At 38.1% G+C, this 25,897-nt stretch overlaps 8 protein-coding genes and 2 non-coding genes across 12 annotated transcripts; 6 read left to right on the forward strand and 4 right to left on the reverse strand.

Annotated features, from left to right (window-relative positions):
- Positions 1 to 537: 537 nt before the first annotated feature.
- On the forward strand, positions 538 to 1,300 carry LOC18008646. The gene has a single exon (XM_006390181.2). It carries the CDS (start codon positions 685 to 687, stop codon positions 1,153 to 1,155), a length of 471 nt encoding a protein of 156 aa, XP_006390243.1. The 5' UTR covers positions 538 to 684; the 3' UTR covers positions 1,156 to 1,300.
- On the reverse strand, positions 1,227 to 3,857 carry LOC18008636 (RNA pseudouridine synthase 2, chloroplastic). 2 transcript variants are annotated; one of them, XM_006390182.2, is made up of 9 exons: positions 3,460 to 3,857; positions 3,234 to 3,377; positions 2,891 to 3,118; positions 2,590 to 2,792; positions 2,379 to 2,457; positions 2,043 to 2,218; positions 1,832 to 1,934; positions 1,641 to 1,719; positions 1,227 to 1,527 (listed from the first exon to the last, which is right to left on the reverse strand). In XM_006390182.2, exons 1-8 carry the CDS (start codon positions 3,814 to 3,816, stop codon positions 1,711 to 1,713), a joined length of 1,299 nt encoding a protein of 432 aa, XP_006390244.1. In that variant the 5' UTR covers positions 3,817 to 3,857; the 3' UTR covers positions 1,227 to 1,527; positions 1,641 to 1,710. The 2 variants fall into 2 exon arrangements, with proteins under 2 accessions (XP_006390244.1, XP_024012727.1); XM_024156959.1 differs by having other exon boundaries at positions 1,320 to 1,527; positions 1,641 to 1,934.
- Positions 3,858 to 4,006: 149 nt separating this feature from the next.
- Positions 4,007 to 7,192, reverse strand: LOC18008985 (calcium-dependent protein kinase 29). The gene is made up of 8 exons (XM_006390183.2): positions 6,252 to 7,192; positions 5,641 to 5,784; positions 5,363 to 5,515; positions 5,130 to 5,242; positions 4,838 to 5,005; positions 4,611 to 4,738; positions 4,393 to 4,492; positions 4,007 to 4,311 (listed from the first exon to the last, which is right to left on the reverse strand). The coding sequence occupies exons 1-8, from the start codon at positions 7,030 to 7,032 to the stop codon at positions 4,231 to 4,233; spliced, it is 1,668 nt and encodes a 555-aa protein (XP_006390245.1). The 5' UTR covers positions 7,033 to 7,192; the 3' UTR covers positions 4,007 to 4,230.
- Positions 7,193 to 7,843: 651 nt separating this feature from the next.
- Positions 7,844 to 11,259, reverse strand: LOC18008959 (V-type proton ATPase subunit B1). The gene is made up of 13 exons (XM_006390184.2): positions 11,132 to 11,259; positions 10,856 to 10,946; positions 10,602 to 10,657; positions 10,414 to 10,512; positions 10,227 to 10,286; positions 10,031 to 10,142; positions 9,726 to 9,934; positions 9,310 to 9,438; positions 9,098 to 9,235; positions 8,854 to 9,004; positions 8,670 to 8,752; positions 8,530 to 8,577; positions 7,844 to 8,452 (listed from the first exon to the last, which is right to left on the reverse strand). Exons 2-13 carry the CDS (start codon positions 10,905 to 10,907, stop codon positions 8,126 to 8,128), a joined length of 1,464 nt encoding a protein of 487 aa, XP_006390246.1. The 5' UTR covers positions 10,908 to 10,946; positions 11,132 to 11,259; the 3' UTR covers positions 7,844 to 8,125.
- A 227-nt stretch (positions 11,260 to 11,486) lies between these two features.
- On the forward strand, positions 11,487 to 13,175 carry LOC112084164. The gene is made up of 4 exons (XM_024153379.1): positions 11,487 to 11,876; positions 12,176 to 12,278; positions 12,486 to 12,647; positions 12,867 to 13,175. The coding sequence occupies exons 1-4, from the start codon at positions 11,626 to 11,628 to the stop codon at positions 13,032 to 13,034; spliced, it is 684 nt and encodes a 227-aa protein (XP_024009147.1). The 5' UTR covers positions 11,487 to 11,625; the 3' UTR covers positions 13,035 to 13,175.
- A 1,555-nt stretch (positions 13,176 to 14,730) lies between these two features.
- On the forward strand, positions 14,731 to 17,715 carry LOC18009041 (glycine-rich cell wall structural protein 2). The gene is made up of 9 exons (XM_024155475.1): positions 14,731 to 14,890; positions 15,096 to 15,218; positions 15,738 to 15,818; positions 15,906 to 15,994; positions 16,132 to 16,206; positions 16,382 to 16,446; positions 16,531 to 16,608; positions 16,730 to 17,092; positions 17,181 to 17,715. The coding sequence occupies exons 2-9, from the start codon at positions 15,096 to 15,098 to the stop codon at positions 17,285 to 17,287; spliced, it is 981 nt and encodes a 326-aa protein (XP_024011243.1). The 5' UTR covers positions 14,731 to 14,890; the 3' UTR covers positions 17,288 to 17,715.
- A 262-nt stretch (positions 17,716 to 17,977) lies between these two features.
- TRNAD-GUC lies at positions 17,978 to 18,049 on the reverse strand. Its single transcript has one exon. It is a non-coding gene; the product is annotated as a tRNA-Asp (tRNA).
- A 98-nt stretch (positions 18,050 to 18,147) lies between these two features.
- LOC18008980 (26S proteasome non-ATPase regulatory subunit 3 homolog B) lies at positions 18,148 to 20,822 on the forward strand. The gene is made up of 8 exons (XM_006390186.2): positions 18,148 to 18,287; positions 18,374 to 18,564; positions 18,734 to 18,874; positions 18,979 to 19,115; positions 19,227 to 19,281; positions 19,367 to 19,477; positions 19,791 to 20,030; positions 20,187 to 20,822. Exons 1-8 carry the CDS (start codon positions 18,209 to 18,211, stop codon positions 20,697 to 20,699), a joined length of 1,467 nt encoding a protein of 488 aa, XP_006390248.1. The 5' UTR covers positions 18,148 to 18,208; the 3' UTR covers positions 20,700 to 20,822.
- Positions 20,823 to 21,045: 223 nt separating this feature from the next.
- Positions 21,046 to 22,764, forward strand: LOC18008161 (FAM206 family protein). Of its 2 annotated transcripts, XM_006390187.2 has the most exons (6): positions 21,046 to 21,388; positions 21,481 to 21,529; positions 21,656 to 21,782; positions 21,909 to 21,979; positions 22,082 to 22,154; positions 22,399 to 22,764. In XM_006390187.2, the coding sequence occupies exons 1-6, from the start codon at positions 21,133 to 21,135 to the stop codon at positions 22,513 to 22,515; spliced, it is 693 nt and encodes a 230-aa protein (XP_006390249.1). In that variant the 5' UTR covers positions 21,046 to 21,132; the 3' UTR covers positions 22,516 to 22,764. The 2 variants fall into 2 exon arrangements, with proteins under 2 accessions (XP_006390249.1, XP_024008392.1); XM_024152624.1 differs by having other exon boundaries at positions 21,656 to 21,979.
- A 1,837-nt stretch (positions 22,765 to 24,601) lies between these two features.
- TRNAE-UUC lies at positions 24,602 to 24,673 on the forward strand. Its single transcript has one exon. It is a non-coding gene; the product is annotated as a tRNA-Glu (tRNA).
- The last annotated feature ends 1,224 nt before the right edge of the window (positions 24,674 to 25,897 follow it).

Raw genomic sequence — 25,897 nt, forward strand, 5'->3', positions numbered from 1 at the left:
GAGACGAGTTCCCTTTATGAATTGTTGCAAGAGAAGATAACTACCAAAGTGATGTTGTTGGGAAGAACGTCAAGATCTTGAATGTCTGTCACAGATTCGGGCTAAAAATAAGAATTTAGTTCAATTGATAGACGAAGAAGATACACAAGAAAGAGCTCGAGCACAAAGTTGATCAGGATTCTCGTTTGAAGAGTCTAGCATTGCATCACCTTCATCTTAAGCAGAAGCTACAAAGACGGTTAAAGGACTCTTTAAAAAAACTAAACACATAATTAGCTTTAAAACATAATGTATTTGACATTGTTCTTTCGTCTTGATGTGTTGTGTGTCCTCTTGATGGGAAGACTGCATATGAACGTGCGAGAGTTGTATCGTTAGATTCTGTCGGTTCATGAAAACTCTCTGTCATAGTTGGAAACAAAAGAGGTTAAGAGGGAGAAGTAGAGGAGCCTGATGGAAAAATTGACGTCAAATTTGATCTGATCTAATCAACGTCGTTTTAGAAGTGTATGCGATTTATGTTCCAGGCTTCCAATCATCTGGGTTACAAATGGGCCCATATAGCCGTATGAATAAGCCCAGTAAGCTTTACAAGCCATTTGAGCTCAGTTTGCTAAATGGAAATGTTGTTCTAACTCGGAGACGAAAATTTTCTCTAATGTAGTTGGTTTTGTGAGAGAGACGATGGCTGGGAAGCTTCAGAAATGGCGGAATCTGTCAGGTCGTCTAGATCTGATGGCTCGGAGCGACGCTTTATCGACGAAGCGGTTCCTGCACGAAGGTCCAGACACCATGGAGGAGCTACTCGATAGACACCTGGCGAAGAAAGAGAAACCAAAAATCGACGACGATGAGGCCGAGTTTCTGAACAGGCGGCGCCTGACGAGCACGCGCAGGGAGGCGCTGAGTTTGTACAGAGACATATTCCGCGCGACTCGGTTCTACATGTGGACGGATTCAAGGGGAAACCTGTGGAGAGACGTGCTGAGAGAGAACGCTAGGAAAGAGTTCGAGGCGGCGCGATTTGAGACGGATCCAGAGGTTATCACGCGGCTGCTGATCGGTGGAAGCGACGCGGTTTCGTCTGCTTTAGATAAGCTCGCGGAGAAGCAAAGAGAGATGATTGAGCAAAAACGACGAAGCGATCAATTGTGATTCGAGTGATTAAATGTACACGAATGTTCAAGTTTTAAACTCAAATGCCGACCGAATTCTTGTCCCTTTCTTTTTTTGTTTTCTTTCTCGCCTCTAATCAAGATTTATTTGTGTTTGTTGACATGTAAAGGATTGAACAGATTTAAGAGGCTCTTTTTTATCATGTTTGGGTTTTGGTTTGTTCTTTAACCTTGAACTTCAGACTAATGTCATCACGGAAAGTCTACAGAATTTACATAAATGGGAAAAAGTATATATATTCACTTAAGGTTCTAGAATTCGTCGTTTTCTTCCTCAAGTATTTAGCCGCACGGTGAGACGCACCTTTGGTATACGACACAGTATCGATCAGAGCTGCAATCTCCTTCAAACCTGGGACAGAAGGCATTCCAATGTGTCAAACGATGAGCGACCAAATTTAAACACAAACCAACCCCCTAGCATTGTGAAATTAAGCAAAGCTGAAGCATAAGATGAAGATTTACGCTGCAGGGTGGAGGTCGTAGCAGAGACGACGGATTGAGTTTGAGGAAGTAAAACACTGACGTCGAGAGATTATTCCACCTGCAAAAAGCAAGACCAAGACTTGGAGGTTTCAGCATAACCAACATCTTTGTATCGAAAACAAGAATTCCCAAGGCATGAAGGTTAGAAAAAAAGCAGAGAGTTGGGTCACTTTTTCTCTTCCGCTTCTACGAAGCAGCCCTACTATCTCTGCAAGATCTGAAGGTGGTGGACATGAAAACTTTACAACCTCCCCGGTGCACGGATGTTCAAATCTAAGTAGAAAAAAACACAAGAGTAAACAAAAAAAACGCAGTTACTAACTGGTTCTTTCTCCTAAGTTTTGAATCGAGAATATAAGATTGATATTCAAGTTCTCTCACCCCAGAACTATAGCATGAAGGCAAGGCCTATCCATTCTGGAAACCAGCTCGAGGATCTGTTCTTGATCACTGCGGGAGACTCGTCTCTGCAGAAGAGAAAGAGCCACGCTTTTCGTTCCACCATACACTTCGTCACCCAACAGAGGAACTCCCATATACTTAGCATGAGCGCGTATCTACTTCAAACCACGATGAACAGAAAGGCAATTTAGTGATCACAAGTTTCAAGGCAGCTGGATCAAATAGATGAAGATTCATAGATGTGAAACAACAAAGAAACAGTTTATAGATTTTGAGTTCTTCCTTCATATGGAGAGAGTTTCCCATTGAGACTACCTGATGGGTACGACCGGTTTCCAGTCTCCACTCAACCAATGCAGAGCCGCCTCCAGCAAGTGTTTCAATTACTTTATACCTAAAGAGAACATAAAAGATAAGATAGATGAGGATTCCAGTATCACTTAACAACTCTTGATAGACTCTTCTCATGAGAGTTCTGAAGAAGAGATGCAGTGTCATAGTGATTATGGAGACTGCTCATCATCACCTACTAGCAGCATGGCGGGCCTTTCCACGGCTTAATGATCCAGGTATAGCAGCCATACGGATCCGATTATTCGGATCACGACCAATTGGAATGTCAACACGCCCCTGAGATGGAGAAGGAACTCCAGAAGTAAGACTTATGTAAACTCTCTCAATTGTGTGTAGCTTGAACTGTTCTGCTAAATGAGCGTGAGAATGTTCATCCTGCCATTACAACACTTTTCCGTTAAACTCAGAAGAAGCAAGAAATGTGGTACGTAAAGCAGCCACCAAAAGAAGAAGAAAAAACAACACTAAATTACCTTGGCTACAACGAGCAATCCGCTTGTCCCTTTATCCAACCTATGAACAATACCTGGACGAACAGACGCAGCTAATGAACTAGAAGAGGTCATCTCTTCATCATCTGACAAAGTTTCTTCATCGGAATCATCTTCTGGGTTTGAATAAGCAACACAGGGAAGGCTGCAATGGTGAAGTATGCCATTAACAAGTGTACCAGTAGGATTTCCAGGCGCAGGATGAACAACCTAAACATCAGAGAGAGAGAGAGAGAGAGAGAGAGAGATTCATACTTCTGGCAATTTCTACTCCTGATGGCGATTCCAAATAGACAAGCTTAGTATCAAGAAAAATTGCGATTACCATGTGAGCTGGTTTGTTAACAACGAGAAGGTGTTTATCTTCATAAACTATATCCAATGGTATGTCTTCAGGTTCAGCTTTCAAAGGTTGAAGCTCTGATATCGTACAATTGACCTCATCGCCAGCTTTTACATTGTGCGAAACCTGGAAGAGAGAGAGAGAGAGAGAGAATCGTAATTGAGAGGAAGAGAAAGTAAACAATGAAGAATCGAACCAGAAGACAAACCTTATCAACGACCCGACCATTGACGCTGACGAGCCCCAGACGAATACTGGACTGTACGCGAGCTCGGCTAACTCCATGGACACGAGAAGAGATCCACGAATCAAGCCGAATCTTCGCTTTAACGGCGGCTTCGACTGTCTCCTCGAGTTTGAGGCCGGCGTTATTGACTCTCGGGATGCTCTCTGGTTTACTACAGGCGGCCAAATTGGGGATTCCGGAACTTGCTCTGACGAATCTCGAAACCTTAGGGAAGAATGAGAAGAAGACAGAGAGAGTAGATGACGAAGAAGAAGAAGGAGAGCGAAGAGATTTTACGGAGGTTAACGAGAAACTCGGCACCTGAGAGATTGAGAGCATCGTCACCTTCAAAATCCCGTTTGGCTCTATGGTTTTTTAGCCTTTTAGGCTTCGCTCAAAAACCAAAATGAAACAAACCAACCGTGTCTTTGGACGACGTTACTTTCATTAACGAACCGTTAACACTCCGTCAAACGGCCGTTTAAACACCGTCAAACCTTAACTGAAGTTTATTGCAAGATTGATAGGACGTTTAAGGTTTTATAAATTTATAGGATCGGACGTTTAAGGGTTTTTAGGGGACTTCGTTGCTTATAATCATATATACTCACGCAGGTAAACAAATCATTTTAACCATCTAAAGAAGAAACAAACATAAGGACGCATTGATTCTCATTTCATTCGTGTTTATTATTATTAGTTTATAGTTTATTTATAGTAGAAGTAAAGCATCCGTAATTGTAGTTGAATATATCATCTGATCAGCTTCGCATCTGAATCTGTAGTTCCCTTGGTCATCATGGCCACAAATTCCTCGTAGTTTATTCTCCCATCCTATTAATCATCATTATCATTATTATTAATAATCATCATCATCATCATCGTATATTGACATCGAAAGTAAATGTATCTTACGTTGTCGGTATCGACATCATTGATAACTTCATCTATGGTCGCATCATCACCCATGCCATACTGAGTCATTGAATGTTTAAGTTCGTCCCTTGTGATGAATCTGTTTTTTTTTTGAAAAAATAAAAATAAAATAAAGACATATAAGAAGACAGTTTGGTCTTAATTAATTATAGTTGTGACAACTTGTCACTGACAAGATAAGAAATTAGATCACAAACCCGCTTCTGTCTTTGTCAAAGAATTTGAAAGCTTCTATCAAATGCTCTTCTTTCTCCAATCTATGTCGATGCATTGTAGCAGTTATAAACTCAATGTAATCAATCGTCCCGCTTTTGTCCACATCAGCCTATATATGAAAACAAAAAAAAACTCAGCTTAGTAATTAATGATTTCCTTTGCAGAGTTTGATTATACACCAATTGGATTTTTTTTTTTTTGGTCATACAGCGTCCATGAGTTGTTTGATTTCAGATTCGGTAAGGTTAGATCCAAGGCGATGTAAACCGTTTCTTAGTTCATCAAAAGTAATGGTGCCACTTCCATCTGTATCCATATTCTTAAACGTTTGCTTTAACCCCTTAATGTCTTCTTCCGATAGATTTTCCGCTATCACCTTAAACACACAAAAAAAAAACAACAAAAAGAATTCAAAAGATCAATGTCAGAAATATTCTGCTTTTTTCTTCTTGCCGATCAATCTTGTAATCATCTTGGAGATGAAGAATCATGTAGTTTACCTTCAAGGCAAGTTTCTTGAGCTTGTTCATTGCACGGAACTGCTTCATCCTAATAAGAACAGCACTATCGATTGGTTTATCTGAAATTGTGCTGTCTGTCAACCATGGATGCTCTGGTTTTTCCCACCGCAATAAAAGAACGTTTAGCTAGTTAGTTAGTTATGAGGAAGAATATGTAGAAAAATATGTAGACACAAAAAAAATATGTAGACACATTACTTGCAAAAACATACCAAGTGCTTCAGCTGCTGTAATCCGTCTTTTAGGATCTCTTGCCAACATCTTTCTTATCAAATCTTTTGCGCTTACCGATATAGTAGGCCACGGTGAACTTTCAAGATCCAGTTTTCCTTCTAAGACAGCCTCAAATATTGTCTTCTCGGTCTCTAAAACGAACATTAAAATAGTACCGTTTTCTTTTTGTTCAAAATCTTTCATGTTTCAACAATCTTCACATTGAGTATATAATAATAGACTTTTAGATGATTCAAAGTTGTTTTTTTTGACATACCACCCCAAAATGGAGGAACACCGCTTAGAAGAATGTAAAGCATGACACCAGCGCTCCATACATCGATCTCTTTCCCATAGTTTTGACGTAATACTTCAGGTGCTACGTAGTATGCGCTACCGACTATATCTCTATACACTTTACCTACAAAAATACATATATATGAACTTGAAAGGATTTTAAATTGAAAAACCAGAGTTATAGCTAATTTCTTTTTTTTTTAAAAAAAAAAAAAATCTTAATAGCTCTGGGTTACACGTATTTTGATTTTTGGTTTGAATCACTTCTGTTTGTACTAATCACTTCTTTGGATCAATTTTTTTTTTTTTTTATATAGTTTTTAAATCTTGTGGGAAACATCATTTGACTTGGGCTGACCCAAGTCGTTTTCCAAGTTGACTTGGTGTCGCACTAGATTGATCCCACACGAAGATACAATGTCGCCATCTTTTTTCTTGATTCTACCACAAGTTCAAGCATTTAGTTTATGTATTAAACACACGCAACGTAACAAAGACAAATCTCTGAACAAGACCCTTGAATTTTTTTTTCGAAAGATTTATTAATACGGGAAAAAGAAACATCAAGAAGATGGATATTCGTTATGTTACCTTCTTCGATGAAAACAGAGAGTCCAAAATCGGTGGCTTTAATGGAAGAATCTTCTTCCGCACTAGAAAGCAAGAAATTCTCAGGCTTCAAGTCTCTATGAACAACTCCCATGAAATGACAAACATGAACGACATTAACGATCTGTCTGAAGATATTAGCAGCTTCTTTCTCAGAATAACTCCCTCTTTTGATGATCCGATCAAAGAGCTCGCCTCCGGAACAGAGTTCCATGACAAGGTGTAAATTGTCTTTGTCCTCGTAGGCGCCTCGAAACTCGACGATGTTTGGTTGGCCAGTGAGGTGTTGTAGGATCATGACTTCGCGCCTCACGTCTTCGATGTCTTTTCGACGGATGAGTTTGCGTTTAGAGATGGATTTGCAGGCGTATTCTCGGCCGTTGGATTTGTCCGTACAACGGTAGGTGATTCCGAATTGGCCACGGCCGAGTTCTTTGTGGAGGTCGTAGAGAGCGGAGAGATCGATCATTGGCCGGTTAAGGATTGGACCGATTTGGGAACCGGAGGAGGAAGGACGAGGACGAGGAGCCGGTTTGGGTTTAGGATTGGTGGGGAAATTACTGGCTTGTCCTTGAGGATTCGTCGGTTTGGGGAGAGGTTGGTTGCGATGACGAGGGCTAGAATCGGAAGATGAAGAGATTGGGATCTCATGGGTTTGTGATTTGGAGAAGCAAAATCCCATTATGTTTATTTTGCAAAAATGTTTGGTTCGAATGTTTTTGTTTCTCTGGTTTGTGGTCGCTTTATGGGTGTTTTTGAGCATGGGATCAAAGTAGAACAGTCTTCTGTCTTATTCCGTGTTTTGTTTTTGTCGTCCTTTTATTCTAAGATTTTTGTAAATAAAGTGAATATGAATACACAAAATGAATATCTATAACGTAATGGTGGCTTGAATGGAGTTTGAGGGGTGCTTTGCTTTTGCGTTTTGGGAAGGTTATGGTATCATTTTTTCTTTCAAATGTCCCCTTGGGATGGGTCTCTATAGGTTCTCGTCTTCCTTATAAGAAAATATATAATAATAATCAACGCGGAAACTTAAATTTTTTTATTTTATTTTAGAGGAACAAATTTGAGTTAGATGTGAAAGATGAAAGATGAGTATAGATAGATAGATAACGGAGATTGCCATTGATTGGAAAATGGACAAATCTCGGTTCAGGTCAATTATCTCATTGATTCCTTTATTTCCGGTGGTTTATCTTGTCATCATGAATGCTTTCCACAACCAATAACATTTCTAAAAAATTCAGGATCTTTGGGGGGGGGGGAATATGGATTGGTCCATACTATTATTAAATGAGTTTACGTACATTTCCAATAATGTCAGATATTATAACAAATCCGGCATTTGTCCTAATTGGCTACAAAATTAGTAACTTATACATAGGTTTGGAATTCGAACTACAACATTTTAAGATTTTTACTATGAATCAATATTCTAATCCAAATGTGACCTTGATTTTTGTTTCTTTCTTCTACAGCCACAAAATGATTTGACCTTATTTCTTAAAAAAACTTAAAAGATGACCAAGGGACAGCCTAGTGATTTCTGGTCGTGTTATCTTACCTTAATCTTATTTCTGAAAAAATCACAATAGATTGTGAGATAATCTTACATAAAAGTGCAGGTAACACGACATCGTTTATCGATGATTATTTCCACTTTGAATAACAGAACAAACAAAAAAAGAGATAAAACCAGATTGGAGGCATATATAGCCTTTTTTCCCTCTCTATATAAACACAAAACAATACATCACAAAATTCACAGTTTTTTTTTCCCTCAAAGAATTTCGATATGATAACTCCATTACCTTGTCTGAAGAGAACGAAACAAAACAAGAGGAATTCGGATTTTAACTCGTTGTTGAGTCGCGGCTGTAGAATTGGTCAAGAGTCTTTGCAGGGATACGGTGAAGAAGCTCACGCGGGAAGATACGGAGCAATGTCCAAGCTAAGTCCAGTGATTGGAAGATGTTTCGTGTGTCATAAGCTCCTTGCATCACAAACTTCCTCTCAAACTTATCCAGGAACTCTAAATATAGCAGATCCTCTGAAGAAAGTGCTTCTTCTCCAACAACAGCTTTCATGGCTTGAACATCTTTTCCGATTGCATAATTTGCATACAGCTGGTTCGACACATCAGAATGGTCTTTGCGAGTCATGCCCTCACCAATAGCACTCTAAAGAACGAGGAGTGATACGAGTTAGAGAGAGTGTGTGATGATTACTAATCAATCAACGAGAGTTAGTTTCTAACCTTCATCAAACGAGAAAGAGATGGAAGCACGTTGATGGGTGGATATATCTGTTTTTAGGAAGAAACAGAGACAAATTTAATTCAGCGATCAATCATAATAAAAAGAACCAGTAATATCAGGGTCTCGCGAGCTTAATTACCTGTCTGTTGTGAAGTTGCCTATCGATATATATCTGACCTTCAGTAATGTAACCAGTAAGATCCGGAGTAGGATGCGTGATATCTGATTTTTAAAAAATAAACAAGAAGTATTGGGGTTGCTCAAGAAATCAAATGTTAAAAAGGAATTTGAGAATTGTTCTAGGGAAATTTTTTTTTTTGTACCGTCATTGGGCATAGTCAGGATTGGGATTTGGGTGATGGAACCTTTTCTTCCCTCAATACGCCCAGCACGTTCATAAATAGTTGCAAGATCAGTGTACATATAACCAGGATATCCACGTCTTCCGGGAACTTCTTCTCGAGCAGCGGAAACCTACACTTTCTCAATCCTATTACCAATAAAAAAAAAAAGAAAAACACAGGTATGGTATAAAGGACCTACTCCGGTATTAAAATTTCACTTTACCTCACGAAGAGCATCAGCATAAGAACTCATATCCGTCAATATAACAAGAACGTGTTTCCCACATTCATAAGCCAGATATTCTGCTGTTGTGAGGGCAATTCGAGGAGTGATGATTCTCTCAATAGTCGGGTCATTGGCCTGTTGTGAATAATGGAAGGTAAAAACAGCGAGATCTGGCAATAAGTTTTAGAGGCCACAACTAGTAAACTTACCAAGTTCAGGAAAAGGGTAACTCTCTCCATTGATCCATTTTCTTCGAAATCTCGCTTAAAGAACTGAGCTGTCTCCATGTTCACACCCATAGCTGCAAACACAATCGCAAAATTGTCCTCTCCATGATCCTGGAAAACACACACACAAGGAAAAAAAGTAAAAAACCAAGGATTTTATTAGACAGACAATATTAAAGAGGAATGTCTACAAACAAGAACATTCAATTTTGACAGAAATTGAGTTTCCTTAGTAGCCAACGGTCATTTCAAATTGAAGAAAGCTTTTAGATGTGCCACGAACTCATTGGCACACTTGTATAAACAGTTACAACTCATACAAGTTCTTCATGAGATTCTTCTGATTATAGAGAAACAAACGACAAATTTGTGGTTGGTACTGGGGCAAAACAAATTACCTCAAGTAGATCAACAGTCTTTTCCAAACGCTTGACAAGACCAGCCTGACGACAAATCTGAGCAGCTATTTCATTATGAGGAAGACCAGCAGCAGAGAAAAGCGGAATCTTCTGTCCACGAGCAATGGAATTCATGACATCAATGGTCGAAATCCCTGTTTGTATCATCTCTTCGGGATAGGTTCTTTCACTGGGGTTAATTGAACTTCCTATCAATATAACACACTGAAACTTTAAACACACACGCATAGACAGCATATGGCTTCAAAGATCTCACTGGAGCAATCATATCATTTGAAGCTGACCTGAAATATCAAGGTATGCCTCTGGCAAAATAGGAGGGCCATTATCAATAGGCTTTCCTGAACCGTTAAAAATGCGCCCAAGCATATCCAATGATACAGGTGTCTTCAAAACCTGAAAAAACACACACACTCACACCAGTTACAAAATATAAAGGTTAGATAATAAACAGGAAGCAGAAAAATCAACCAAAATTACCTCTCCTGTGAATTGCACGGTTGTAAACTTGTTGTCAATTCCAGATGTTCCTTCAAAAACCTGAAACCCTTAGACGAGTAAGTAACCGGTGAAGTGACCTATACAATGTACATTTAGATTCATATATTTGGTGTTCATTTATAATTCAGTGTTCGAAGTGACATGAAAAAAGAAAAAAATCGTAAACCTGCACAACTGCTTTCTCCCCGTCGACTTCCAGAACCTGACCACGTCTCGTTGATCCATCTCCTAAGCGAATATTAACAATTTCCTGGTACTTTGGACCCTGATTTATTATACAATAAAAAAGTGTTAGTCAGTTTAGTTTCCCTCGCAAAGTAAATTAACATCTATAATCAAAAATTATGTTCTTACCTTCACTTTGTCAAGAATGACCAATGGTCCAGCAACACCAGAAACAGTTCTGTACTCTGCAATTTAAAGATTATTGATCAGTCTTATAGGAGTATAAATCCCCAGAGAAACGAGATTCGGAGAAGTAACTTTTGAATCAACCCAATCACATGGCTAATTAAACTAAAAATTCCAACCAAATTCCAAACGCACGGCCTATAGATACGATCTAAAACTGAAGCTCTATATTGTGTGATCCATGATCGGTGACTTACCCATGCCGATCTCCAGAGTCCCTTCTTCCATGTCGATATCATTTGCCCCCATTTTCACAGATCAGAGTCAATCCAAAATCGAAAATCCCTCCTGAAAGCAATCAACGACGCGTTTCACAATACAACGTTATAAAGAAGAAAGAAAAAATCAATGAAAATTTCAATCCAATCATACAAACTCGGATAGGGAAAATCCAGTGAAAGTGAAAGAAGTTGGGGAGAAGGAAAGAGACGCAATCGAATCGCAAAGGAAGATCTGATCAACGAGAAGCATACCTGGAACGGTTCGATTCGAGCGAGAGAATTATGGTTTATGAGTTTCTTCTGTAAACTAATCAACTATGCGGGTTCGTCGTCTCTGTGAACATGATGGACCATATCTCAATTCTATTATTTTTGTTTTTGTCTTTTCTCAGATCGTAACTTTATTTTATTTATTCGGACAGGCTCCTATTTACAGGTATTTACTATCATAGACCAAATAAATTACTTATTGCTTGCTTACCTACCCAAAATTTCTTATTGCTTGTTTGCTTACCCAAAATTTATTATTGTTTGCTTGCTTAACCCAAAATTTCCTTGCTTACTTGCCGTGTTGCCACGGCGAGATTCTACCACGTCAGCATAGATTGAATCAACGGTTGGGAATGAAAGGAGTGTGTCTCGCTTAGCTTCCGAGCAATCGTAGCCGTTGCTTACATTTACCGTCTCTGGTTTAATAATCTCCGGCGATACGATCCTGGGAAGAGGGAAAGAGCTTAAGCGAGAGAATGATTCGAACGATTCTGCTGTTCCTCGTCGTCGTCGTCGGTACGCAAGTACATGCGCAGCTAGTGCCTCCGGCGAGGCGCGATGGTTTCGTTTACCCACCGGGTCGTCGTGTTGACCCGGATACTATACTAATTGAGGCGTTTTTCGACCCGGTATGCCCGGACAGTAGAGACGCTTGGCCACCACTGAAGGAAGCTCTTGAACACTATGGATCTCGCGTTTCCCTTCTCCTTCACCTCCTTCCTTTACCGTCAGTACTCGATTTCTCTCTCGCTATTCTGTTTTCTAATTTGTTTCCCCATGCCGAAATTGAAATCGGCAGAAATTCTTATCTGGGCTGAGAAATAATTCTTCAGTGACTTCATAGTACCCTAATATCTGTATTGATTGATTCTAATTATCAAAATCAATTGACAAGTAACGCGGGAAAGGTCCTGTGTCTAATCAATTGACAAGTAAAATGATTGCTTCATGAAAATGTGAATGGTTCATTTGAGATTGATACTTGTAATGAATCATTTTTGGTTTTCTTGGTTTTGGATTTTTCAGCTACCATGACAATGCATATGTAACTTCTCGGGCCTTGCACATTGTGAACACCCTAAACGCTAATGCTACCTTCAGTTTGCTGGAAGGGTTCTTCAAGCATCAGGTTTGTTCAATGTTAATTGTAAGAATTTGCATTGCAGGTTGGGAAAACAAAAGGGTGATCGTATCTTGTATAAAATTAAGCTTAGCTAAAATCTTACTGAAAAATGTTTCCGTGAATCTATCTCCAGCTACTGGTTATGCATATATCCAATAAAAGTTGATATGTAATGTGTGTATGGTTCACTGAAACTGTTTCTTTTTGTTACAGGCATTGTTCTACAACGCGCAAACACAACTCCTATCAAGACCTGCCGTTGTAGACAAAATAATCAAGCTCGGAACGGCCACGTTGGGAAACTCGTATCTATCTGTCCTCAAATCCGGCTTCAGCGATACAAAATCGGACCGAGCGACCAGGGTTTCCTTCAAGGTTATTTTCTTCAGCTTTCTTCTTTGGGTTATTTACCTTCTTCTCTTCTTCAGCACCTTACACTAGTCCATGAACTAAAATGGCTAATAGATAGAAAGATAAGGGTCATTGGTTTGTGAACCATTGTGTCGAATATTAGACGTGGCTATTCTCATTATTAACTGTAAGCGAACAATGCTAACTTCTGAGTTGATATTTTTGTGGCGTTATGTGTTGCAGTATAGCGCTTCAAGAGGGGTATATGGCACACCAACCTTCTACATTAATGGGTTTGTATTGGCTGATGCTGGTTCTCCCTTAGATTTTGGAGGATGGAGAAAAATCATTGATCCTCTGGTTCAAGCACACAAGGTAGAGGTGCAAGATAACCTCATTTCCTTCCTTTGACGAGCTTAAGTGCTTTTGCTGTGTCATGGGACTATATGTAATGGAATGTAATGTATATATATAGTTGCTCAAAAATCTCTGTTGTTCATCGTAATAAAAGGAAAGTCATCATTCTATTTAAATATAACCAGCCCGGTTATCTTTAAACGCTGGCCTTTTCTTCTTCTTTTGAAATAGTGAACCAAAATAATCCTCCGTGGACTCCATCTGTCTTGTGATAACGACGTCAGGAAACGACGTGAGGTATTTGTTTAAAAGTCAACTGAAACGATGCGTTTTGATCGTTTTGAAAACAGTACGGTATAAATTGTCTTTATCGTTGCTTCGTCATCCGAATCTACAAACATAAAGTACATTTTTCATATCTTTGGTACTACAAAATAGATGAAATTTTTTTAGAAGATTCTTTGTAGAAAAAACAGTATAATTTTTGCTTATAAGATAATTCATTATCATTACTTTAAATAAAATAAATCAATATAGCTCGGAAAAAGGCTGAAGTTTTGTGTATTTTCGTCCCTCTAGTGAAGAGATTTGTTCACCACTACTAGTGTCTACTTCGTTAAATGACTCGCTGTGTATCGAATTTAAAAAGGCAAAAGGTTGACTCGTTTTTTTTCATCGTTTCATCATTAATTAATTACACACTATTGGTCCAAATTTTTAGTTTGAGCCAAATACTTAAATGCTCCTCACGTTTGGTGGGTCAATACTCAACACCAAATAAATACTCCTACTCCCAACAATATGTTTATTTTGTAATTTTTGATGGTCACAACTCACAACAACGTTTCTTTTGTTTTGCCGACTGCTCACGACAATTACACTGTCTCGATCTTTTAGCTAAGATTATGTTTTCTTACTGAAGTTTCAAAGACACATTAGTTTTCTTTTCTCCTAAATTATTAAACATCTCAGATTGTAGTTGAGGCTTTACAGTTTTTATTTTGATAACGGATATTTTAAACTTACATTACAAAAAACGTTAGGACAATGTGTATTTTTTTTTATTGGTCGGTCGAATGGACAATGTGTATTTAATATGTTTTTTTACTTTTACATAAGAGATAATTGAAAAGTTCGCTTAAAAGCACAGAGTACACACATATCTGCAAAAATAGCACAGACACGTTCTCGAAATATGAAAATTATAATACTACAAAATTGTCTTTTTCTTATTTTATTAATTGTTAGTACTTAGTACCGATTATCCAGAAACTTTCTATTAATAACGTGTAGATTCGGTTTTCATCAAACTATTTATTTTTTTAAAAATGAAAAAGCCAGTAAGACTTTTTCCTTCGCATTTTGTGCAACTGGATAATCTTTTGTAAGATTTTATTACAAGAATTTGGATTTTATTCCCACAAGAAAAAAGAATATGGCTCAGCTTAACCGAAAAAATACATGTGAACCTAAAGTCGGATCTATCCCGGTTATATATTCGGTTCGGAATCCTTAATTACCAGATGGGAACAATCAAATGATCAGTAATCGTTTATAGAATTTGTTCTAGTGACTGAGGATGTTAAATTTTTTAGGTGGTGACTACGGTTTTTTCTTAAACACTCGCCTGGGTTAATTATCAGTCCAGCTTGATTTATCTTGGTTCGGTTCTTTTCGGTTTACAGGAAAATCGCGAACCGAAACCGATTAGGGTAGTGCAACGTGTGTGTGGAAGAGAAGTGGTGCGGCTGATATATATCAGAGAGGTGCTTCCATCAAATGGCTCTTAGGGCGTATAAGAAGAGATACTAAGCCGTACAAAGAGGGCTCTTCCTGGGCAAAACCACCATTTTCGTTTTTATCTGAATCTTCTATCTTCTCCAAGGATCTAACCAGAGCAACTGCTTAAGGTAAGTATCAAAGTGATAATGAATTGAAGATAATACATCCCGATTTTAATCATCTCTTTTGTTTTGTGTGAGTTTGCTACAAGGAACCTCGTGTTGTTAAAAAGTCAGAAACCCTAGTTTTATTCCATTTTGGTTGATTTCTGTGGAGCTTACTATTTTATTCTTCTCATTTTGTTTATTTCCGCGGGATTTTTGTGTCCTGAAGATGGAGAGCTATAAGCGAGTGGAGAAGCCGAAAGACCAGACGCCGATTGATGCGAACGAGATTCGTATCACTAGTTTGGGCAGGACACGAAGCTACATCACCTATGCGATGACTCTTCTTCAGGTATTGCGTTTCCTATTGATTCTGTATCCTCCGCTATGAATCTGATATGTGTCAATCCAGTTCTTAGTCCTGTAGCCTTGTTATGGTGTGTTGGGATATATGGTGTAAGGTTTAAGAAACGCAGTTTTGAATCCACTTTTAATCTAGGCGTCATATATACTTTACATTTATTTAGAAAGAAAAAAAAAAGAAATCTAGCTAGATTTTGTTCCTGCATCATTTATGTTATTTCTTTTGGAAAGTGGAGGCATTTTCCGACTTTAACTAAACTTCTCCAAAGCTTTTGCTTCTTGTTCGTACATGATCTACTTGAAATGTTCTTATCTTGAGTTTGCGTTCTGATTGAGACTATCCATGAGTCACCGTTTCTTATCATGTGGCAGATAGAGAAATACTCAGATTGTTTTAGTAATTAATGATGTCATTTACTATGTGGTTACGGATAATTTTAAAGTTTTCTGTTTGGAGATTTTGATTCAGTTGAACAGTTATATTCAGACTTTTGTTATGTTTATATAGGAAAAAGGGTCAAGTGAAGTTGTATTCAAGGCAATGGGAAGGGCTATCAACAAGACTGTGAACATTGTAGAGCTGATTAAGGTAATTTTTTAGATTTGTCCTGTCCAATTACGAAACGTGGTTCAGATGATGAGTTTCTGAAAATGTTCTCTTCAATATGTATTGCAGAGAAGGATCCCTGATCTTCATCAAAACACATCTATTGGATCCACCGATATAACAGACACATGGGAACCTCTAGAGGAAGGCCTTCTTCCGTAAGTGGCCAAAAAAACTTTGTATTTATTATTGGTTTTAACTGTGCAGGAAGCTGATTTTTAACAAGTTCTATTTTATTGTTATGTCAGCTGAACAAAATGTTGCTTATTTCTTTCCTTTTTGTTTTGTCTTGAAGTATCGAGACCACAAGGCATGTGTCTATGATAACCATTACCCTATCCACAAAAGAGCTTAATACATCCTCTGTTGGGTGAGTTTATTGTTTTGAACTTTCTGACTTATGTTTTGTGGTCCTTAACCATAATTAGATACATGCGTTATGTCTCAAGCATTGGTCTCTTTTTGACTGGCATCATTACTGTATTTTTATTTTATTTTATTGTCGGCTTCTTCTACTGACAATTATATATAAATGATGACTGCAGATACCAGTGCCCGATTCCTATTGAGATGGTGAAACCATTAGGTGATATCGATTATGAAGGAGGAGGTAAGATTGGTCACTCTCAATGACCCTTTTAAAATACCCCTTGCTCTGGTGTCTTATAAAATTTCTTTTTTATATTTTTTTCAGAGGGTTCTCCTGGTGGCAGAGGGAGGGGAAGAGGACGAGGAAGGGGAAGAGGAAGAGGAAGGGGACGAGGCGGCAGAGGTAAGATTTCTTCAGGGATTTTCGATTTATAGATTGCCACGCTTCCTAAATCTCAGCTAGAGATTTTGAAGATATGATTCAAGTATATCATGTGAAGCTTTGTTTTGTTTATTATCTGCAGGAAATGCATATGTGAATGTTGAGTATGAAGATGGAGATTGGGAACGCAACCAGTCGTATGGTAGAGGAAGAGGTCGCGGGAGGGGTCGCAGCAGTCGTGGTCGTGGAAGAGGAGGATACAATGGTCCTCCAAATGAGTATGATGAACCACAAGATGGAGGTTATGGTTATGGTTACGATGCTCCTCATGAACACCGTGGATATGATGACCGTGGTGGTTACGATGGTCCTCCTCAGGGCCGTGGTGGTTACAATGGTCCTCCTCAGGGCCGTGGTGGTTACGATGGTCCTCCTCAGGGACGTGGTGGTTACGATGGTCCCCATCAGGGCCGTGGTGGTTATGATGCTCCTCCTCAGGGCCGTGGTAACGATAATCAAAACTCTCCAAGTAATTTGGTTCTTAAATTGTATCTGAGTGAATTAGCCATGAGTTTTGAATTGGTTTAATATAGGGCGTGGGCGTGGACGTGGAAGGGGAGGTCGTGGAAGAGGAGGAGGAGGTCGTGGTGGTGGATTCAACAACAGATCAGATGGACCACCGATCCAGGCAGCTGCTTGAGAGTGAGGTTTCTGTTACACAAACATAAAAGAAGAAAAAAAGCCAAGTCGTTGGATCTTTTTTTTTCCTATCTCCTTGCTCTCTCTCTTTCTCACTATGTTTGCTTCTGTCGGTCAAGACGACATGTTTGCCATAAGTGTATCCCTTTCATTATTTCAGTTTTTTTTTTTTTTTGGGTTTGTGGCTGTTTTTCTATAGTCGCTTTAGGATATAATATGTTTATCAATGGTGGGTCGTCGTCTTGGGTTTTTGTTAGAGAACTACTGAGGTTTTCTCTCTTTCTTTTTAATTTCACCTCTTCTGTTTATTGTTTTGTAGTTTTGTTTATGTTTAGGTGAGTGAGAGATATTGGACCAACTTCTCTCGTTTTTGTCTTTGCTCATAAGTTTCTAATGTGATGGAATGGAACACTTGATTTTTTGGTCTTCTTCTTTTGCTATGCACTTCAATCCTTTTTCGAAGCACTTAATTCTTTTATGTTTTGTAATAGTAAAAGTGACGAGATATTTTTAACACACTAAAGCAACGCGTTCATTACCAGAGAAGCAGACGGAAGCTTCTTGCATATAAAGTTTTTAGGATCTACAATAAGAATGACTATGTCCAAGAATATGGAAGCCCATATATTAAACGCTGTCGTAAGAAGCGATTGATCATTTTTAAGGTTTAAGGTAAAAAGCAAAAATTGTACGCCGTTGCCGGGGATCGAACCCGGGTCACCCGCGTGACAGGCGGGAATACTTACCACTATACTACAACGACTTTGATAACTCTGGCACTTAACTAACAATTAATTTGTTAAGTTATTCTTCTGTCTTGAAGAATAAGAAAAGGCAATAATTTACTCTCTCGGTTCTGCAAGCCCCTTTACTCTCCATATTTTATCTGTCTTTGTGAAGAACATTGAGATTTGTGGAAAAGATGACTCAAGACGTGGAGATGAAAGATAACCAGACCCCAACTCAATCCGTCGTTTCTGCTACGACCTCCACGCTTCAGCGTAAATCTCGGTCTTAGGGTTGTCTTGTGTTCCCAATTCGATTTTGTAGCTCATCGTTTCACACATTGGAATGTCTTTTGTCCCAGATTTGAAGGAGATTGCAGCTCTGATCGATACTGGGTCGTATACCAAGGAAGTCCGTCGTATTGCTCGTGCTGTGCGTCTCACCGTGGGGCTAAGACGGAAGCTCACCAGTTCCGTGATCTCCTCTTTCCTTGATTTCGCTTTGGTTCCTGGTTCCGAAGCTCACACTCGTCTTTCTTCTTTTGTTCCCAAGGTATTTCTGGCTTTACTTTTCGTCTTCATAAATCATCTAATTTTGCTTTTTTCTCGCTCTGAATTCTGCCTGTTAGGATCTGTAAATTTTCGATTATAATGCATTGATGATTATACCCGCGAGGCTTCTTTAGATACTGATGTATATAGTTTATATATTAATCGTTCAGAGTGATGAACATGACATGGAAGTTGACACAGCATCATCGAACTCTCAAGCTCCTTCTTCCAAGCACTTACCTGCTGAGCTCGAGATTTACTGCTATTTTATTGTCCTTCTTTTTCTGATTGATCAGAAAAAGTACAACGAGGTTACTACTTCTGTCTCTCTTTGGTTTCCCTTAAAATACTTTGTTTATATTTAATATTCCTCGGATCTTGATTCCAGATGTGCTTTGCTTTTGTTATCTTTCAGGCCAAAGCTTGCTCTTCAGCAAGTATTGCTCGCCTCAAGAGTGTAAACAGGAGAACCATTGATGTGATAGCCTCCAAGTTATACTTTTACTATTCCTTAAGCTACGAGCTAACAGGTGATCTTGCGGAGATACGAGAGTGAGTAGTTCGCATATATCTTCCCTTCCTCACACAGTTTTGTTTTCGTTATATCTTCCTTTCCTCATAGATTATGTATCAATTATCTGATTGTCTTGTTTCTGCTTGCAGGACCCTTCTTGCCTTGCACCATTCTGCAACACTGCGCCATGATGAGTTGGGTCAGGTGTGTGGTTTACAAATGATACAAAACATTCATTTCTTTATGAAAGTTTTTGCTTTGATTATTCAAATTATTTTTCTGAATGCAGGAGACACTTCTGAACCTGTTGCTTCGCAACTACCTACACTACAACCTGTATGACCAAGCAGAGAAGCTAAGATCAAAAGCACCTCGATTTGAAGCACATTCTAACCAACAGGTACCTTTCAGTTATGCCTTGTGGCTCTCTAGATTATCGTTTATATCATTTCTCTGATGGCGTTCTTATGGTAAATTTCATCAGTTAAACTTCTTCTAAGTTCGGTTCATATACAATCCTTTTGCACTCATACATCTGCTGCTAGGCGTGCGGTGTGTTGCTCCCCCGCTATTTCTTAAATCTGCCTTGCGTTTCTTTTCTTTGCTTCGTCTGTACATTCTCCTGTTTTCTTAGACCTCCAGATCTTCGAATTGTGATAAAGCATATATTTTCTCTGGGTAGAGGAGACACATCTCACACTATTTTTTTACAGTTTTGTAGGTATTTGTATTATCTCGGTAAGATCCGGACAATCCAGCTAGAATACACCGATGCGAAAGAGAGCCTCCTTCAGGCTGCTAGAAAAGCACCTGTCGCTGCTCTAGGCTTTAGAATCCAATGCAACAAGTGGGCTATCTTAGTTCGACTACTTTTGGGCGAAATTCCAGAGAGATCGATCTTCACTCAGAAGGGTATGGAGAAGCCTCTTAGGCCATACTTCGAGCTGACCAATGTGAGTTAACCTTTGAAATTCTTGAATCTGTGACACATTCCAAAATTTCTTAAAATAGAATATGAAACAGGACATGTAGCTTGATGATGCAACAAAATGTTGATTCTGACATGAGTATCTCAATCTCATATTGATGATTTGTTTGAATATTGACAGGCTGTGAGGATTGGTGACTTGGAGCTGTTCAGGAACGTTCAAGAGAGGTTTGCAAAAACATTTTCCGAGGACAGGACTCACAACCTCATAGTCAGACTCCGACACAACGTGATCAGGACAGGACTGCGGAACATCAGCATCTCCTACTCAAGAATCTCTCTAACAGACGTTGCCCAAAAGCTAAGGCTAAACTCTGAAAACCCAGTGGCAGATGCAGAGAGCATAGTGGCTAAAGCCATAAGAGACGGAGCAATCGACGCGACCATCGACCACAAGAACAGCTGTATGGTCTCCAAGGAAACAGGAGACATCTACTCGACTAACGAACCCCAGACTGCGTTTAACTCGAGGATTGCCTTCTGTTTGAATATGCACAACGAAGCCGTCAGAGCGTTGAGGTTCCCGCCAAACACACATAGGGAGAAAGAGAGTGACGAGAAAAGGAGGGAGAAGAAACAGCAAGAAGAGGAGCTCGCTAAATACATGGCTGAGGAAGATGATGACGATTTCTAGATTCTACTGCTGTCTCTTTTATCTGTTAAACACTTCTGTTATTTCGAAATATCTGACTTTTTTTATGTTTGTTATTGTGCACATCAGTTCCTTTAATCTTTGATAAACAAAAACTTTAAACTTTTTTAAAAGTCTTCTTCATTGCGATTTTTAAATTTTGAGAGCTCATCTAGTTCATATGGTGATACTGATACTGAGTGTAGTTCATATAGAACGACGATTCAAAGTTTCAAACCTTTGTGGAATCGAAATGGGCCTTTACCTTTTTAGAATCTAAATGGGCCTTTGCCTTTGTAGATCTAAAAGATAAACTAATTCATGATCGGCAAAGTAAGTCCGATTACTTATCGCCGTCGGAAGGTTAAAAATTCGAAGCTGAGAAGAAAACGATTTCTTCTGTATTCTTACGCTGTTTGAAACTATCGAAGAAGGAATGGAGATTCATAAGACTGATGAGGCTGCGAAGAATCCAGAAATCGAGGATATAGTCGAATTAACTAAGCAAAAGCAATCCGAAGAATTAGAACACTGCGACGAGCAACAGCAGCAGCAGCAAGCCGAAGAAGATGAGAAAAAACGAGATGAAGACGAAGACGAATTGCGAAATCTGCTGCTTTCAGATATCGGAGATCTTCCGCTTTCTCCTCCATCAGCTACACAAGTCAATTTCGTTTCTTACTTCATCACAGGTTCTCAGATTCAGCTACTGTTTTTCAAAAACCCCTTTTGATAGTGTCAATAAACCCTTTTCAAAACTTTTTTTTGTTTTCATCGGTTGCAGATTTTACGAAATCGGGTCATGATCAGTATATCTACCGTCACGCCAATGGGTATGCCAAATGTTGTTCCTTTTTTTTTTTGCTGTTTCATTTATCTTCTTGTTATTGTCTTTGCTGAAGCCCTCTTTGAAATAGTGAGATTTTGGGTTTTCTTACTTTGTGTGTTTGTTTGTGAAGTTTGTGTGTAATTGGATTGGCTCCTACGCATATAGCTTTTAAGGACGAAGGTGGGATCACCAACATCGATTTCAATGTTGGTAAGTCTGATCGTAGCGTCTTGAAAGTCTCCGGCAAGCGTAAAAAGGTTGCTTTCTCTTTCTTTTCACTATTTTTTTCTTGCTTTCACTCAGTCTTAAAGACTTTTACCAGTTGTTGTAGCTTGAAGTTGCGGTTCGAAATTGTTGTGTATTCAAATGCTGTTCTTGTGCAGAATGCTATGCGCTCTGAATCGAATACAGCATTGTGCAAAGTTTCTACTGCAAATGATTCTTATATTGTGAGGTGCAAAGCTTTTTTCCGGTTTCAAATTTCTCTGTCCTATGTTTCTCATTTGTCGAAGATTGAAGTTTTTTTTGTTTGGGTTCTGTGTTGGTTTTTTGCTAGGTGTTGCGTTAAAGGCTCTCTCTTGGAGGTGAACGAGAGATTAATCAAGCAACCACAGCTTCTTAATTCATCGGTAAAACATACAAGAAAAATATGGAATTCAAACTTTGTCAGTTTGTCTTGTTAGATTTATGAACCTATGAAAATCGAATGCTTTGTGCTATGAATCTCTATTATCATCAGCTTATGGAATCAACCGGCACTAAACAGTTCAAACAAATTGATCAACTTCGCTTTGCTTTTATATATGAGTTTTGATATAGCTGATGATGCTCCGTATTTTGATTAATCTGTTTTATGAAAATTTCTAAATTCAGGCTGATCGCGAAGGCTATATTGCGATAATCATGCCAAGACCTGCAGATTGGACCAAAAACAAGGAATCACTAATAACCTTGGAGGAATATAAAGAAAAGAAAGAAGTGTCTCTATGAGACAGTTTGCCGAAACCACGGTTGATTTCTTTGGAAACCGTGTTTGCTCTGAAGCTGATGATAAAGCTTAAGTCAGATTATATTGAAGGTTTATGGCTGTCTTGTTCTACAATATTCGTAAAGCTGGTGTGTTGTGTTTTGGCTGACAACAATTTTGGAAGCAAAGATCGTTTTAGTTTATGATATTCTGCATGAAACTTTTTCAATGTACCGAAAAACAGATAATCACTATATATAGTTTTGAAGCTGTTAGTTTTCTTTTTATTTATTTCAAAGTATAATCTAACTCAAACTCAAAACTATAATTCAAGCAGCAGTTCTATTGCACATAACTCTGCCTTAGTTACTTATAAGAGGAAAGTTGTTTTTTTTGTCAAAGTTTAATCAAACTCCAAAGCAGAGTAGAGGAGATTTCTAGAAAGTGAATTGTCTTTATTTTTTAAATGGTCAAAACTAATTTTAATTCCAAAATGTGGACGAATGACATCGTCTAAATTCCAAACTGTAATCTGATCCCCAAAAAAAAAAATATCCAAATTCTAAATGGGCTAGGAATAACATCATAGTAGTTCATTATATGAACCCTCCATGTTAGATATTTCATTCGTTTTGATTCATCTTGTAATCAAACGTAAACACTCTATCCAAACTATTATAGGAGAAGCTTTTTATTCAGATTCTTCATATTTTTACGTTGACGGCTTGCTAATGATCAGTAGGAGAAGAGACATAAATCAGAATCAAACTTCTGCCTCACTTCCTACGGATTTAATTGAAGAACAGTCGAGCAAGTGCAATTCAACCTTCTCCGTGATGTATAATTTGCCACCACGGTCTTCTTCCGAACCATGGTTTCCTCTTCCGCAGTTTTTTTACACGCATGTGTTAGGTAAGTTGATATTAGCTTTTTCTACTAATATTTTATATAAGTAAATTGTTTATAACTAGAATTTTCATTAACTTATGTGAGTTACAGATTTAGCGCATCTTCCAGAACTAAGGAGGTTGGCATTAAGGTCTAATCTATCTTCTTTAATCGTCTTCCAAATTGATTATTATTTTAGGTAATTAAAGTATATTTTTTTTTCTTTTTAATTTAGTTGTTTTGTGTGGGTTTTATGGATTTCTCTTGATATGATTTCATTGATTGGTAATACAGCGATGAAAATTTGGTAAAAGATGACTACTTGAGATCTCGCATGGATGAGCAAGGATGGGTTGATATTCTTCATTGCAGAATTTAATCGAGTAAGTAGTTTTTTTTCTTTTTTAAATTATAGGAATAGTTTGGTTGATGTTGAAAAATAAGGGGTTTTTAATATCGAATTTTTTTTGGCAACCAGATCAAACGCATGACCAATGATATTGATTTGATATTGTGTTCATTGAGATCATCAACAACCGTTGAGGTCGAGGTAATTCCTGATTAGTGTGATTAGTACTGATTATACATAAAAAAATTTGCCACAGGAATTGGAGAATTAATAAACACTGACATTATATTAAGAGAATTCTTATATTAAATTAATTTTTGTGTAGGGTTGCAAGTTAAGGAAACGTCATGGATGGGAGAGGTGGATAATTTCGCTCGATAAACCATTAGCAATAATGAATAAGCGATTAACGCTAGATAACAATTTGTAATATATCTATTTCGTTTTTCCACGGTATCGATGTCCGAAATATTATGTCTTTCATGGTTATAAAACAGCTTTCTTTTCTTTCTTACATGCTATTGGGTTTTAGATACACTTATGTATAGGGGGTGGGAAAATCGTAACGGAAAATATAAAATAGAACCAGACTAATTATTAATATATCATATCACCTAGAAAACATGGCGATGTTTTTTTTTCCTTTGGGAAGTATAAAGAGATATACTCATCCTTGTATGTATATATATATATATATATTTCAACTTTAAAAAGTTTTGTTAGCTTATCCAAAAAAATCTTCCGCTCTATCCAAATCTTAGTCGAACAGATTAAGCAAATAAGGGTTTGCCATAGTTCACAACGGCCATGCAAAGCCTTATCATTTAAAGAAATATATGATTACAATGAATAAAGATGAAATCTAATATCAATCCGTTGTCGTCCAGCGGTTAGGATATCTGGCTTTCACCCAGGAGACCCGGGTTCGATTCCCGGCAACGGAGATTTTGTGCTATTTATTATTTTATAATATATATATATTTTTTTAATTCAAACAGAGTGATACTTTCTTGATTAAGGAACCTCAATCACAGACGTCCCTTTGCTTTGTTGCTAAGATATTTATGCGGCGACACAATAAATCTCTGCCTCAACCTCGAAACCTTTGAATTCTAATCTTAAACTCATGGAGTTTGTAGAAATCATAACCCAAATATAACTAGTGATGAGTAACTGATCACTGATGCAGTTTTTCTTAGAAGCTATAAATCGCTAACCAATAGCTTTGACGCATCAGAATCCGAAGATGTGTGGAAGAGACGAACAACGAAGTGCCTAACAATACTATCGAGATAGAGAATCATCAACACCGATGACCAATACTAGAGTGAAGAACTAACCCAAAAAAAAAAAAAAAGAAGAGAAACATAAATCATAAAAATAAACTTAAGCTCTCGGTTCCTTTTGGTTTTGGTTCAACAAACGTTTAACTAAAGATTTAGGACGCCATGACTGAGTGCTTGACAAGCAAGACTTGCGGATGCGGAAACTGTGAATGTTTCCTGCATTTGGTTATAATTGAAGCGTTAGATGATAATTGAAGCATTTAAATGTTCGAAGGAGATCATATGATGGTGGTCTACGACTATGCTGACAATGAGAATGTAAAATCAATGGGTTTCTGATAGAGTTAACCGTAAAGAACACATAAAGATGCACAAGTACTCCTGTAAAGCGTGGAGTAAGCCCTAGAAAACAAGCTAGATAATATCCTAAATTATAAGCATTTCCTGAATTGAAGAAGTTAGATCTGTTTTTCCACATTCAAGCGTGCAGTGCTTATCTTCTGGTAAATCAGTGACTCAATGAGTGAAGTCGTCATAATCCTTGTTACCTTCAGATTCTTTTGTGGCCACACAAACGCTGTTAGTCTTTAGATTTGATTTGGAAGATATTTTTACCCAAAACATTTCAAAGTCAATACATTCGTGTACTTTTTTTCGCCTCTTTCTCCAAGCAAGTCTTAATTTTTATATTCCACTTTCTTGGTTTTCCTAAAATGAATCGTGCAAATTAGTTCGAACGAAGGTTATATCAACTTATAACAATCAACGAGATCAGTGGAACAGAGAAGACTAGGGAGATGAGTTTTATGAAACTGGAAAGATCCAAGGCCATTGAAGCCATCCTGGATAATGCCGTTGAGAAGATTAAAACAGAAGTAGAAG

The sequence above is a fragment of the Eutrema salsugineum genome, unplaced genomic scaffold, assembly GCF_000478725.1.
Source record: "Eutrema salsugineum unplaced genomic scaffold, Eutsalg1_0 scaffold_9, whole genome shotgun sequence".
NCBI lineage: Eukaryota > Viridiplantae > Streptophyta > Magnoliopsida > Brassicales > Brassicaceae > Eutrema > Eutrema salsugineum.